The sequence below is a fragment of the Ruditapes philippinarum genome, unplaced genomic scaffold (assembly GCF_026571515.1).
Source record: "Ruditapes philippinarum isolate M1 unplaced genomic scaffold, ASM2657151v2 ctg756_1_1_1_1, whole genome shotgun sequence".
NCBI lineage: Eukaryota > Metazoa > Mollusca > Bivalvia > Venerida > Veneridae > Ruditapes > Ruditapes philippinarum.
This window is the reverse complement of record NW_026864914.1, coordinates 73,275-88,679: the sequence shown is the minus strand read 5'-3', so window position 1 is coordinate 88,679 and position 15,405 is coordinate 73,275. Positions and strand designations below refer to the sequence as shown.

General features: G+C 30.6%; 1 protein-coding gene across 1 annotated transcript; it reads right to left on the bottom strand.

The window, feature by feature from the left end:
* Positions 1-974: 974 nt before the first annotated feature.
* LOC132727263 (glutathione S-transferase theta-1-like) lies at positions 975-12,667 on the bottom strand. Its single transcript, XM_060712688.1, has 4 exons — positions 12,423-12,667; positions 12,065-12,152; positions 8,228-8,381; positions 975-1,351 (listed from the first exon to the last, which is right to left on the bottom strand). Exons 1-4 carry the CDS (start codon positions 12,535-12,537, stop codon positions 1,013-1,015), a joined length of 696 nt encoding a protein of 231 aa, XP_060568671.1. The 5' UTR covers positions 12,538-12,667; the 3' UTR covers positions 975-1,012.
* Positions 12,668-15,405: the final 2,738 nt, after the last annotated feature.

Here is a 15,405-nt window from a genome sequence, read left to right as displayed (position 1 = left end):
GAACAGACTGCAATTATATTGCCAATGTATGGTTTAAACCAAATTATATCTATCATATCATATATTTAATATGAAAGCAGACGACACCGTGTAAATTAATGTGAACATTATCCTTCAGATAATCATACACCTCATTTTGAAGAATGTTTTAATATTTAACATATTTTTATTAATGACTGTTCGTTGTTGCAGAATTTATTTACTTTAAGATAATCAACAAATAGAAAAAAAATATTTTAGAAAGTAGAGAAAAAAGGAAGAAAATAATAGAGGCATAAGGATCGCAATCATAGAGGAACATTATAGAGGCATAAAGAGAAAACTCATAAAAGCACAAAGAGCAACTCATAAACGGCACAAGAACGAAAGTCATTAAGATACAAGGAAAAAATTATTAGGGAAAACTGTATAAACAATAAAAGGAGAAAATACATAGAAGCACATGGCAGAAAATCAAAGGGCAGAAAATCATAGAGGCACATGAAGGGAAATCATAAAGACACATGTGTAAAAAAATCGGATACGAATAGAAATAATACACTATAGCTTATTCTCATTTAAAATAGAGTGAAATAGAATCCCCCAAGAAAGCTCAATAACAATAGATTAAATATGTTGCAGCCTCGGTTTGATTGAGCCTGTTCATTGACGATACTGGAAAGTGCAAGTTACCACCCATGCCCCCTGGCACCGGCTTAAGCAGAATTCACCTATTAAACTTGGTTATGGTAAAATTTAGATTTTGGAAACGTCCGCATCTGTGTCCATGCGGCGGTTATCATGAAACTGTCAATGAGACACGTGAGTGCCATTCCATGCAAAGAGGCATATGGTCCCCAATTGAAAGAACATGCACATTGCATATATACTTAATCCATTACAAATATGTACACATCATATTATTTTGATACAATATAATATTGAACAGGGCAAGTAAAAGTAATTTAATTGCGGATAAATTGCTTTTTTACACTCTTTATTAAGCAGTAAATAGCATTCGATCATGTAATCTTTACAACTTTGACGATTTTAATTGATTATAATATGTTTGCATCGGTGAAATCCCTTCCTCTTGGCAACGATCGAAATACGGCTCAATTTTGCCTTTAACTCTGTCTGCCCATGCGCGGACTTTTGGATTAAACCTATAGTCGTTCTCTTCACCAATGATATCAAGCTGCATAAGTTCACAAAACGCTTGCAAGTCCGCGACAGAAATTTCTTTTCCACCAATGTATGGTTCGTCTTTCAGAAAGTATTTGTCTATAATGTTGATCGATTTCTTAAGTTCCGTCTTGAAACGTTTAACCTCGTCTTCTTTGATAGGTTTTCCTTTTAGCGTATTGATGAACTAAAATATAAATAAAGAATAATTTCAGTACTCATATATCTAAAATTGTATTTTATGATGCAAGTTAGCAATTTCTTTTTATATCGATGATAATGATAAAATAAATGTAACATTAAAAATAATTTCAATAAAAAATGATAAAAAATAATAATCATAGAGGTATTTAGAGTAAATGTAATGCGTAAATGTAAAATTTTAAAAAAATGATAAGGAAATAAAAACGATAATTTCATCATCATCATCATCATCACCATCACCATCACCACCATCACCACCACCACCACAATTATCTTCATAATCATCATCATAATCATCATCATCATCATCATCATTATTATTATTATTATTATTGTTACTATTATTATTATTATTATTATTATTATTATTATTATTATTATTATTACAATGATGATGGGTTGATGGGGATAGTTGTAAATAACAAAAGCAACAACAACAAATTTACTTTATGTTCTAACCATATGAAATACCAACTGAAAAGCGATTCAGTTATACGAACTTAAACAATTTCTTATCTGAGATAATTAAAAACTTGTAGGTTAGCTGGGTTGCTTATATGATCAAACTTAAAGTGGTAAATTAAACAAATTGTCGGTCTAGACAAATGCAATTTTAAGGCTTACTTGAAAAAATGTGTATTATCAGGCACTATTACAACTGTGTCACAGACTATAAAATCCTAATTAGCTCTCATATAAGATAAACAAGATATGTTTGTAAAACATGTATGCCCCCTATCAGCAGCCAATTTGTCATGTGATCAGGTGATTATGCATGACTTATGACACAGTGAAAAAGCAATTAATAAGGGTTATCTAGTATCTACTGGTCATGACTAGTCACAAGGTAATAATTATTGTGACCCCATAGGTTGTGTGCAGCAATTAAAGTTATTAAAAATCTTACCAAATAATATATACATAAATTTTATGAATCACATAGGCCTCATTAATGACAGCCAAGTTGTTATATTACATAAGACCTTCAAATGTGTATACCAAAAGCACATAAAAATATCAACCAAGGCAACTTGAGTTGTTGAGTTATTGGTCAGAAACGGTCATTAAGTACAAGGTCACTATGACATGGACCTTTGACCCAAAAATAAATAGGGGTCATCTGCTGGTCATGACCAATCATCATACCAAGTTTGAAATTCCTAGGCCTAAGCGTTCTTTATTTATTGATCAGAAACCGTTTTTACATACAAGGTCAATGTGACCTTGACCTTCCCCCTAATATCAATAGGGGTCATCTGCTGGTCATGACCAATCATCATACCAAGTTTGAAGTACCTAGGCCTAAGCGTTCTTTAGTTATTTATCGGAAACGGTTTTTACCTAAAAGGTCAATGTGACCTTAACCTTTGACCCCAAAATCAATAAGGGTCATCTGCTGGTCATGACCAATCACCATAACAAGTTTGAAGTTCCTAGGCCTACGGACTCTTTAGTTATTGATCGGAAACCGTTTTTACTTACAAGGTCAATGTGACCTTGACCTTTGACCCCTTGACCCCAAAATCAATAGGGGTCATTTACTGGTCATGACCAATCACCATATCAAGTTTGAAGTTCCTAGGCCTAAGGGTTCTTTAGTTATTGATCGGAAACCGTTTTTACTTACAAGGTCAATGTGACCTTGACCTTTGACCCCTTGACCCCAAAATCAATAGGGATCATTTGCTGGTCATGACCAATCACCATATCAAGTTTAAAGTTCCTAGGCCTAAGAGTTCTTTAGTTATTGATCTGAAACCGTTTTTACTTACAAGGTCAATGTGACCTTGACCTTTGACCCCTTGACCCCAAAATCAATAGGGGTCATCTACTGGTCATGACCAATCACCATACCAAGGTTGAAGTTCCTAGGCCTAAGGGTTCTTTAGTTATCACTCGAAAACCATTTGGTCTACGGACCGACGGACCGACAAGTGCAAGCCAATATACCCCCTCTTCTTCGAAGTGGGGGCATAATTAAAAAACCGAAACTAGGATAAATCTCGTTTGGACGCAAATTCTGACGAACACATTTAACGGTTTGATTAGAATGCAATTTGCAAAATCTACATTATAATAGGTTAGAAAACATCATTTTCTGAGATACCTAGACATATCTCATTTGGGATAATATTAGAAAGAAATAACATATCTTTGACAATTATTGACACACTGGTGTCTACCTTTTACAAAATAATTCTACTTAGAAAAGTAAAGTTGTGCGTTTAAAAGATACAATTTTTTGTTAGGTTCAGTATAAAAGTCCACATCAGTTGGATTAAACACGCCTTGATATATATAAAGCTGTATTAAAAATATAACAACAGTTTCTGTCGCTGTTCTTTCTGTCATAGCTTTTCAACTGAAACTTGGGGACTGAAAACTTTGACAAAAATCTAAATTATACATATAATGGTTATGGGATTTAAGAAAAATGAGAGAAAAACAGGCGCTTTAACTACGGAACCATCATTTTATTAACAAAGCAAACAACTTCTTAACGCCATCATTTAAGTGGAAACCCCCTAGGCTTTCTTCAATTTATTTACGTATTTACACGAGAAAGGAAACAAAAAGGTCGTAGTCGTGTATCATCACAAAGCAAGTATGTAGAAGTTCCTTTGATTATAAATGCTTAATGTATAATTCGTCACTTTAGTGAAGTAATAGGTTATAACTCCTTTCAAATTATATAAAGAGTTAACCCGTTACTGCACTAAGTTGATGATAAAAGTAAACCATTTACGCGAAATGCATCTAGAATGAGTAAAATTAATTGTAACAAATAAGCTAAAATAATATGTTTATAGTTTCAAATTAATGAAATACATGTACATGTATATTTATGTGTTTAATTGGTCTCTAATGCTAAGCTAAATCACAATTTTTGTACAACAAACAACACTTTTACGCAATGATACATTTTTAAATTTACATAAAAATATCAGAACAGAACAGGACAGCTACTTTATTAAGATTCGTACATTAATTTGTACATCATCTATAATACAATATTTTTTACAAGCAGAACGTCAATATAATGATAATAGCAATCATGACATTTTTTTCAAAATTCTTAATCTTAATTTATCTAGTAACAAGAAAATAAAATGATAAATATGATTACATGTACTACGAACTAAAAAGTAAAGACATACGAAAAGGATAATGAGCTATTATGATGTTTAACGCTCAACATTTAACAGTGTGTTTCTCAAAGCAAGTGCTTCTTTAACAAATTTGGATAACTGAATTAATTCATATTTATTATTTGAGTTCAGTAATTGTAAAAAATTATAAACTGACGGGTTTCTGGTATATTTAATTTTTTATTTTTTTTTACTCTGAATAACAACGACATATACAAACAAAATGTAATTCAACTTCAATGTCTGAGGCATTACAGCATAAACAATACCTTCCTTCTCGAACAAGTCTATTTCTAGAATATCTGCCAGATTGTATTCTCAAAGACAAAGTACTCATTCTTAATCTATAGCAATAAAATCTAAAACATCTTAGCAAGATATCCAAATAAAGTTCATACTTAAAACTACATTTAACATTTTTGTACATATACAATACAGAACTATTATCTAAAGTAGCATACCACTCCTGTTTAAAAGAATCAAAAACACGACTTCTTAATTCAAATAAAAATATTTTTGTCAATAATATTAACATTATCAAATACAAATGAAAATCCATAATCATTTAAAAGCTTCTTTACATTTGAAACCCAATTTTTATGACCATTGTTGCTATCATCTAGAGCTTGATTATATACTGTCTTAAGGATTATGTTATCAGTTTCTACAATTTTTAACCAGTATTTTATTATCCTTACAAACCTATGAATATATGTATTTATTGCAGGTTAAGAGTTTTCATTGTCCGGTTAAGTGAGGTATAACATAGTTAGCACGAATATTTCGTGCTCGACGGTATTGATATGGAAAGGCGGGTAAATCGCCACTCGAGGACTTCGCATTGCATTGAACACATCGTATCCCACCCGCCACCCCAAAGTAATGTTTTTATTAAGTCATATTTTCGCATCCATTGATTGGTTGTTAGCGAAAAAGTGTTTGTTTGTTTGAATCAACTTGTAAATAATCGATATAATAGTTTATTCCGCAGGTTGTGAGCTTCCATGATTGCATGTCCAGAGATTATGATATATGGATCCATCTAACTAACAGAAATACCAGTTATTATTTGTATAGATTTGTATACAACGATATTGAAACAATGCGAAGGCCTTTATCCTACTTGAGTGTTGTTGTTTATTCTGCCTAAGACTGAAGGTTTCACAACTCTTATTAGGTGATCAATAATTTATTTTCGGTTAAGCAGAGCGAATTAGAAAATAAATAAGGGATATCTTCCCAGTTCGCCATATACACTAGCATAACAGGTGTTAGGTTGAACTCTTAATAACCTTTTACAAAATTGTCAATGTATTCTTTCTAGCTCTTTAGACTTAGTATATCCCCAGATTTCACATGAATAATTTAATATCGATGAAACAAATGAGTCAAATAACTGATATAATGTTCTAGGAGAAAGGTCAATTTCTTTCAATTTACAAAGAAGTAAATTCATTGCTTTTAAAGCTTTACCACTCAAATATTCCTGATTTAATGTAAAATTGCCCGTATAATTAAAAACTGTCGCAAGATAATTAAAATCATTAACTACTTCAATATTTTGGCCATTATAGTTCCATTGCTCATTTGGTAAAATACGACCTCTTTTTCCAAATACCATTATTTTAGTTTTTGTTGTATTTACTATAAGGTCACAGTTGTTAAAATATAAATACAGAAGATCTGAGTCGAGATTGTTTTGATTTTGTTTTTTGTTTTGGGTTTTTCGTCACATTGACACAGTATAGGTCATATCGCGACGTTCCAGCTTCACTGGTGGAGGACGACCTAAGGTGCCCTTCCGTGCATTATTTCAGGCACGAACGGGCACCTGAGTAGAACCACTGACGTTCCGTAAGCTACCCGGATAGCTTCCTCGCATGAAGGAATCCAAAGTCCCTGTCGGGATTCGAACCCACAGCGGTGAGGGGCAAGTGGTTTGAAGTCAACGACTTTAACCACTCGGCTACGGACGCCCCGGATTGTTTTGAAGATACAATTCAATGTCTTCTACAAAAATTGGAAATAGCAAAGGTGACATTACCCCCCCCCCCCCCTTGACGGAGACCAACAGCTTGTTGGAAATATTCAGAATAAGTTGAACAAAGTTTAACACAAGACTTAATTTTCTGGTACATATCACGAACAATTCTTAATAATTTACCCTGTATTCCAAGATTATACATTTTTAACCATAAACCATTTCTATCAATAGAATCAAAACACTGCATCATATCAACAAATATAACATATAATATTTTATTTTCATTCAAATATTTTTCAACTAATGCCATAAGTACAAATATAGCATTTATAGTAGACCTTTCTTTACGGAATCCGAATTGAGCATCCGAAATAGTGTTATGTTCGTTACAAAATTTCTCAATTCGATTATTAATAACAGTAGTAAACAATTTTGACATACAACTAACAAGAGTAATACCTCTGTAATTATTTACGTCATCGTGACAACCTTTCTTGTGTAAAGGGATTATAATACCCTCTGTCCATTCATCGGGGAAATAACCCTAATCTAAAATACCATTAAATAAATCACAGATATGAGCTGATAAAATATCTATACTTTCAATAAAGTACTCGTTTAATAAGCAGTCGCTACCATACGCTTTGTTACGCTTAAGTGATTCTACAGCAGTTAAAATTTCACAAACTGTAATTGGCTGGTCTAATTCTGGAAAAAATTCATTTGACTTCATAAAATCATTATTATGACAAAACTGATTAGCCTCCTCATTGCAACAAGCAAATAAATCGTTACTTATATTAGAAAAATATTCTTTAAATTGTTCTATCGTAATATTTTTTCCAAAATTGTTCGATTTCTGTTTAAACTATTTCCAAAAATCTCTAGGTATACCTTTCTTTAATTTTTCTATCTCAGACATTTCTTTCTGTAATGTAAGCTTTTCTTTTTTCTAACAATACTTTTATAAACTGACTTATTTTCACACAACCTTATTCTAAAATAATCTGTCTTTGAGATATTAAACATCCTGAAAGATTCTAAATACTTATAACGTGCATTCCTACATTCTATATCAAACCAATCAGAGTGTTAAATACAACTTTCTTCTTCAAAACAATGAACATTTTTAAACTGACATGTTTTTGGAAATAATGGGTTACTAATATTTCGTAATGCATCTGTAAAACTATTAAGGGCATTATTGACAGACTGTCGACTGTTAATGTCTATATCATTAACAATATTGTTAAATAAAGGTAAATTAGCAATGACTCCTGATCTAAACTGTTGTTTATATACATCATTCCATTTATATTTTATTTCTGTAAATATAATATCTTTAACATGTGTATTGTTGCACGATATTTTCAATTGTAAGGGGGCAAGATCGCTCCATTCATTAAATGACAATATACTAAAATTATTGGTCAGTGAAAAATTGCGTTCGTTAGATAATAAATAGTCTATAACAGATACCCTGTTATGTGAAATAAAAGTATGATGATTAGTGTCCCCGATACGACAGTTAACTATTTATGCACATGATGATTTACAAAGATCTAATAATCTTATACTATGGCTGTTACGTTTACAGTCTATTGAGGCCCTGCATGAACTATTATCGGGGTCATAATCTTTATCATCAGAAACATTATTCAAAGTATCATGTATAATAATATCACAAATGTGGAGGCATGCCGCTTAAAGTCTAAATGTCTTTTACCTGATGCCTAAATTTCATCGCCGCAGTTGTTCGAGTGTTAGTGTGATGCCAGTTTAGATATTCATCGATCCGCCCTTGTTGTTGCAGGTCCTTCGATGGATACCAGTGATCGGCTACTTTGAATTTACAGGCAAGATAGCGAAAGATTGCACCACTGAAATAAACCAGATATGAAACTATAGGAGTATATTAACATGAGAATAACTTTTTAAAAATTTGAATCAAAGTCAGACTAGAGAGTTTATAAAGCAATTATCTTTAAGAATAAAGTAACCTTTTTGTAGTAACATGTTGAATTATTTACAAAGGTGTTAAACAAAATAAAGTTTACACAAAGTTATTGATTTTGCGAACTTCTCAATCCGTTTTTTTTTTCAATACATAAGCGCGATGAATAAATAAGGAATAAATCAAAGAGAATTAAAACAAAACGATTGCTTTAATTTTCGCATGCGTACATACAAATATCCGTTCGCATAGAAGCAGGTGAATTCAAAATAAATCAATTTTCAAGTTTGGTCTTTATGCGTATGCTTAAAGCAACAAATAAATATGTTTTAAGAACATGTTCTCCTAGAAATGTAGAGTATTATATAAGCTGACTTTCAAAAAAGCAATGATTTATACTTGTATTTGTTGTTTTTGTTGTATTAGCATTTATTTATATGACTGTATGAAATCATGTTTATATAACTTAATTAAAACAATACTTTATGTGTTTGTGTATTCTTGCATCCAAAGAAAATAATAAATGAATACATGTACATGCATACTTGAACTTATTTGTGACCACTTTCTAAATCAACCAAAAAACCGAATGGTTTAGATTATTAATTACATCTTTTTCTAAATCTAAATAAAAAAATAATTTCATGAGTCACTGCTGTCCCCAAAAACAACCTCGTTTCGTAACGAAAGGTGTATGCGGTCATATGCCAATATCACTATCACTATTATCATCATATTGATGGATATATCATTATCATCGTCATCATCATCATCAACAACAAAAAACAACAACATCATCATCATCAACGTTATTTTCGTCAGTATATTCTAATAATAAAGTTCGAATATGATATTTGTTTAATCATTCAGAGTATTAATGTGTGCCTTTGAAATTAAGCAATGCATACAGTTGGGAGATCAAACTAATTGACACACTCAAACGCAAAGAATGAAAAATGACCTTAAAATCACTAATTTATTAAACTATATTAACGAAAAATGTTCAAAAAATATGTTTAGATGGCCATTTACTTATATATTTCAAACTAGTCAGACGCGGGGGCATCATTTCTACCAGAAGGGATCGCAAAATTTCGACATGTGGTAATACAAATTCAAAAGTAGGGTTTACATTTACAAGTTTTCCAGGGACGAGGATGGATCCTGAGTAAACAATTATTACATACTTTTAATACTTTTTTGTGTGATTTTTCGTTAAAATACGTAACTTGATACCCAATCTCAAAAGGGTTCCACATTCCAGGAATAGGTATCATGACCCCCAAAGCCCCCTCTTGATCCGCGCATACTGGCAATCATTTCTTTTGTTTACAAATATTGTCATTGGTGCTAGAAATAGTGATATTTTAACCTAGTCAGAACGTCAATCGAAACGACCGTAATACATTTTGGTATTAAAAATGTATGCGTTACAATCACAATGATTCTTAACTTTAAAGGTTGGATAGTGGTAAAAACATTCGTTAACATCATGGACCTTTCATGAAAAATACAAGAAAGATCTTTATGTCACACTCAAGAAAGTAAACCTAAAGAGTACAGAAAACTGTTGTCGAACGTTATAAAAAGCTTAGTAAAACAGATAAGTAAATACTATTCTCGGTTTTTAGTTAATTTTGTTGAACCAGAAACTAAAAAATAAAAATGTCAGACAGAAAATGTAAAAGAAAACTTGCTCTATCATTCTTGTTATACTTAATGCCGACTAGAAATCAAAATAAACATGAATATTTCCATCGGTCTTTATCAGTTTAATGAAACTTGTTTTGATTGAGCTAATTTCACTATATATAACAAGCGAATTTCCAAAACGATAAATGATTATTTGAGTTGTTGAGTATTTAGCTGAATCACACATGACAAGAAAGTAAAACAATATGTTCTAATAATGCGCTTCTGAGACTAGCAATAACCTTTTAGCAAACATAAATGATACATACATAAAATGAAAAACAAATTTGAAGACACCTCATTTGGAAATATCTTTTATTTGTTAAAGAAGTGTTATCAACCTAAAATTTACTTAACTTGAAATGACCAAGGCAATATTTCAAAAGTTATTGCAATATATAAAAAAGAACATAAGCATCAATAATTCTCACAGATATACCTCTGATACAATAGTAAACATATCAACAAAATGAGACATAATTGCAGAATAGAATATTTTATTTTTTACTAGTATATAGAGGATAATTATTCAAGTTACTTCTATAAATACAGGATTTATTTTCATTGAGTGGTATGAAAATAAATAGTTCACGAATGGCGTAGCCACGAGTGAAATATGATAATTTTCATACCACAAGATGAAAATGAATCCTATATTAAAATAAAAAAAAAAAATTTTCTGTTTATTTTATACATTTTCTCTTTTTTAACCTTATGAATAGAAAGTATTCCCTTTTAATTTTGTGTATTGGCTAAATTTAAAAGAAAGTAGTCCAATGCAAGACACCTGTGAAAATACGGAAAATATGTTTCACTTCAGTGAAAAATGATTTTTTACAGTGAATATACGGAAAATAAAAAAATACGCATTTTATTTCATCAATATTTCTCAATATTTCATATATAAATATAAAATAAATAATCATATAAAATGATACAACACCTCATGGAAGTTCAGGAAGCTGTTGTCACTAACATTGTGTTTATTAACAGTTATCTCAGCGCCGATCATAACCAATACGATGAGCTTCAAACTAAGGTATAATCAATGTCTAAGAGCAACATATGATTGCAGTTTCTACAGAATGTCTTACAAGCACACGTTCAGAGCACCAACAATCATTCTAAACAACAGCAACTTAATGGAATATCACTAAAATCTCTAGACTTAAATGTGATAGAAGCTAAACGGGGTGAAGTGAACCGCCTTATAAGAAGTTTTGGCGCAGTGCCACAAACCATCGCCTACGAATATCTGAAAATTGACCATTAGTGATATTGATCAATACAATATATTTACATTATAAACTTGTAGTATATAAGTAATAAACTATTGAATACAATGTCATGTAAACATTCATATCCCATTATTAAGAATGTGATTTAAAATTAATAAATATATTAACTATGTTGTTGTATTAATTTTGTTTATTGAAAATAAAGGTCATAAAATAATAATGTCATAATGTTGAACTAGTTTGATAGTTTATTTAATTTTTTACAATTGTAAAGCTTTTTTAAAACTTAATGTTTTGTAAAGCAATTTTTCTATGTTTGATTCTTCTTTTTTAGATTGTTTGATTCTTCTTTGTTAGATTGTTAGATTCTTCTTGTTTAAATTGTTTGAATCATTTTTTTGATTGTTTGATTCTTCATAGTAAAACAGAAACCGTAGAGCAATGGGAAAACAATGCAATTGTAGACATTTTCCGATCTGTGAAAAAATCTTCACCAACATTACTAATTTCTTTGAAATTAATTGACTTCTGCTAATTTTATCTATTTGAAAAACAAAAGATGATGTTTTTACATTTCGTCTTTTCATAAACGATTGACTGTCCATAATACAGGAGATTCGCTTTCGCATTATCTATAGTAAATAATAAACCATGTAGCATAATGTTCCTAAATTGTTACCTTTCTCCGAGAACAAATCCATTATCTTCGATAACAGGTACTCGCTGAATTGGGCTAATTTTTGTGAATTCTTCCTGCAAGTGCTCACCTTAATAATAAGATAATGTAATAATTATAAAGTTCAAATAATACAACATAACATAAGCTCTTGCGAAAAAGACACCGTATCGACGATAAAAATATAGATCGGGTCGCTTTTTTTCATAAATTTTATTAATAAATTTAAACTATTTAATCTTAAAAGAAGCACATGTAATCATCAATAAAATATACTAAACTGATATCTCAAGAAGAACAGATTTTCTTTTCTTTTTAAAACTTAACAGATTTAAATAAAAACAAATATAATTGGGTTTACCTGATCCAATGTCTATTCTCACCATTTGGGACGGAATATTGTTCATTTTCATAAACAAGTACACCGCCCTGCATGGCTGTGATTTTAGATCCGCAAACAATTTTATAGTTGCCATTTTACTTTGGTTAAACAATAACAAAAGTCGTACAATTTCAAATAAATTTCGTATAAATCACAGTATAGTTTATGACCCGTTCTACAATTTAAACCTTGTGTTTAGTTAAACACGGCATATTTTGTTCATATTTGTGCATGTTAACTCCCGATTATCATCCGTTTATCATACGTATAGAAGTATTTATTTGTTGACACGAGTAGTCTTTAGATTACAAACCTAGCTACGACCTCCGGATAAGTTGCCTGACGCTCAACCTATACAATCTTTACATCACCAGTCTTCCACGATTTACATCATGTACTCATTCAGCTGGGGATTTGCTGGCTACTAAAATATACGAGTCTGAGATTTCTTTTAAAATATAGCTTGCTCAAATTTCACTTTGGTTAAACAATAACAAAAGTCGTACAATTACACATAAATTAAACCTAGCTACGACCTCCGGATAAGTGGTCTGACGTCAACAGTCTTCCACGATGTACATTATGTACACATTCAGCTGGGGATATGCTGGCTACTAAAATATACGAGTCTGAGATTTGTTTTAAAATATAGCTTGCTCAAATTTCATATTGTTTCATGTTTTAACTTCAGACAAAGCAGATATGTTGTGTTTAAAATCTAACACACTTGTAGAGTAGTTTTAAGTTATTTGAAATTAGAAGGTATCAGAAATTTGTATAGCTTATATTTTTTTATTTATTTTTGGTACGATTGGCATATATGTTAAATTCAACATATTTGTGATATATACAAATGTAAATAAGCATGCGAGTGTACTCTAAGAATATCAGTTTCTGAGCTATACTAATTCAAAATATGGTGGGGTTCTTTTTCACATATAAATTGATTTATCACACAAATGATATGTTTTACATATGTCATGGCCATTTAGGTTATTTCATATCTGAATTAGAACTATTTTACTTTATTTATTAAATATATAAAATGCAAACTTTTGGTTTTAGTTTCAGGAATAACAGTTTCTATGGTGTTTTTTTTTTCATGTGCTATTGTTTTTTTATCAACTTTAAATCCTGAATATGAAGAGTGTCCACCTGCAGAATAAAAATACTTAATATCATGCTAAATGTCACATAAACCCTGAAACATATGAGACAAAAACCCTTAGAGCACAGAGACAGTTATGATGTTGAATTTCTTAAGATATTTTTGCACGGTCTTCAAGTCGTCATAATTATAATTATATATAGAAGAAGAACAATAAATCAACAAAATTTTATTTAATAGAACTTCATAGTTTCATGTCATATGCATATAAACAACCATATCACACATATAAACATGAAATGAATTATCAAGCGCATAACTGCTATATAATCAGCAAATCAAAGAAAAAACATTCGAGTGAGAGTAGCCTTTTAAACCCATTTACTTTATTTTGGATCCATTTGATTTATTTAACTCGTTTCAAACAAACAAGCATGAAAGATTATATATGCAAAAATATTATTAGGTTAATCAATACGTATACATTTTATTTACATCGGGGATAGTGTCATTTAGTAATATTTTCACCAGTGATGGTGTCAGTCATTGGTTTTAATTAAATACATGTTTCCAAGTAATCGATAGTATCAGTATTATGGTCAGTAAATATTCAGTTATTATAATAAGTACATTGATGAGGGGAGTGGGGGCTGATGCGAATATTTATACGAACTAACAATTTCTAAAGACATCTCCGCAATTTTAAAAGAGAAATTTCTATCAGACCTTGAGTCAAAGATTAATACTTTAGTTTTACTTGCATTAATATTAAGATTCTAAGTATAACAATACGTGACAAAATTATTCAGGCATTTTTGAAGTTTTTTTGGGTCTTCTGATATCAAAACCCAGTCATCCGCGTAAAGAAGAACTATAATTGTCAGGAAATTAATGAGTTAATCATTTTGACTTTAGGTAGAAAATATAATTCCAGTATTGTTTCTATCTTCAAGATATTTCTCTAACTCATTCAGAAAGAGTGAAAAAAAGTACAGGAAATAGATTTTCCCCTTGACGTACCCCGCAGTTACATTCGAAAAAGGCAGAATTTTCAATATTTTTAGAAACACAAGACTTAATGTTATTATAAATGTTCAACACTAGCCTCATAAATTTACCGTTGATATTAGTATTTAGTATTTTTTGCCATAACCCTGCTCTCCATATGGAGTCGAAGGCTTTAGAAAAATCGACAAAAATACAAAAAATTTCTTTCCCTTTTTTCTCAAAATTTCAATAATAGAACTTATAGTAAATATATGGTCTAAAGTTGAATAGTTCTTCCTAAAACCCGCCTGGTTTTCATTTAATGAATTGTTTGCCTCCAAAAACAAGTTTATTCTGTTATTTAGCACCGATGTAAAAAGTTTACTTATGCAGCTTAATAATGTAATAGGGCGATAATTTTCAGGGTTGTCTGTTTCACCCTTATTTTTATAGAAAGGTATAATTATTCCCTCAGACCATTGAGTAGGTATTTTGCCAGTATTTAAGATTAGGTTGAAAAAAGTGACATAATCAACTATATAATATGACACCTCAAGTTTTGTTTTAAACTTATTTTAATTTTTTGACACGCTTAAGAGAAGATTTTGGTAGAAAGTTTTGTTTTTGTTTCTAATCATTGTACAATATAAAGTTCACATGATTTCGATAATTTCACTAAACACATATAGCTTCTTGCAAAATAGCATAGGATAGATAAGAAAATTACATAAACATTTAAAGTCTTTAAGATTCTAGAGTATGAGTATTTTATAAGGTGCCTGTCTGCCTTAGAATTCAGTCATAAGAGGAAATGGGGTTAATTTTTATTAATCTAAATTAATCTAATTTTTCAATGAATTCTTATTA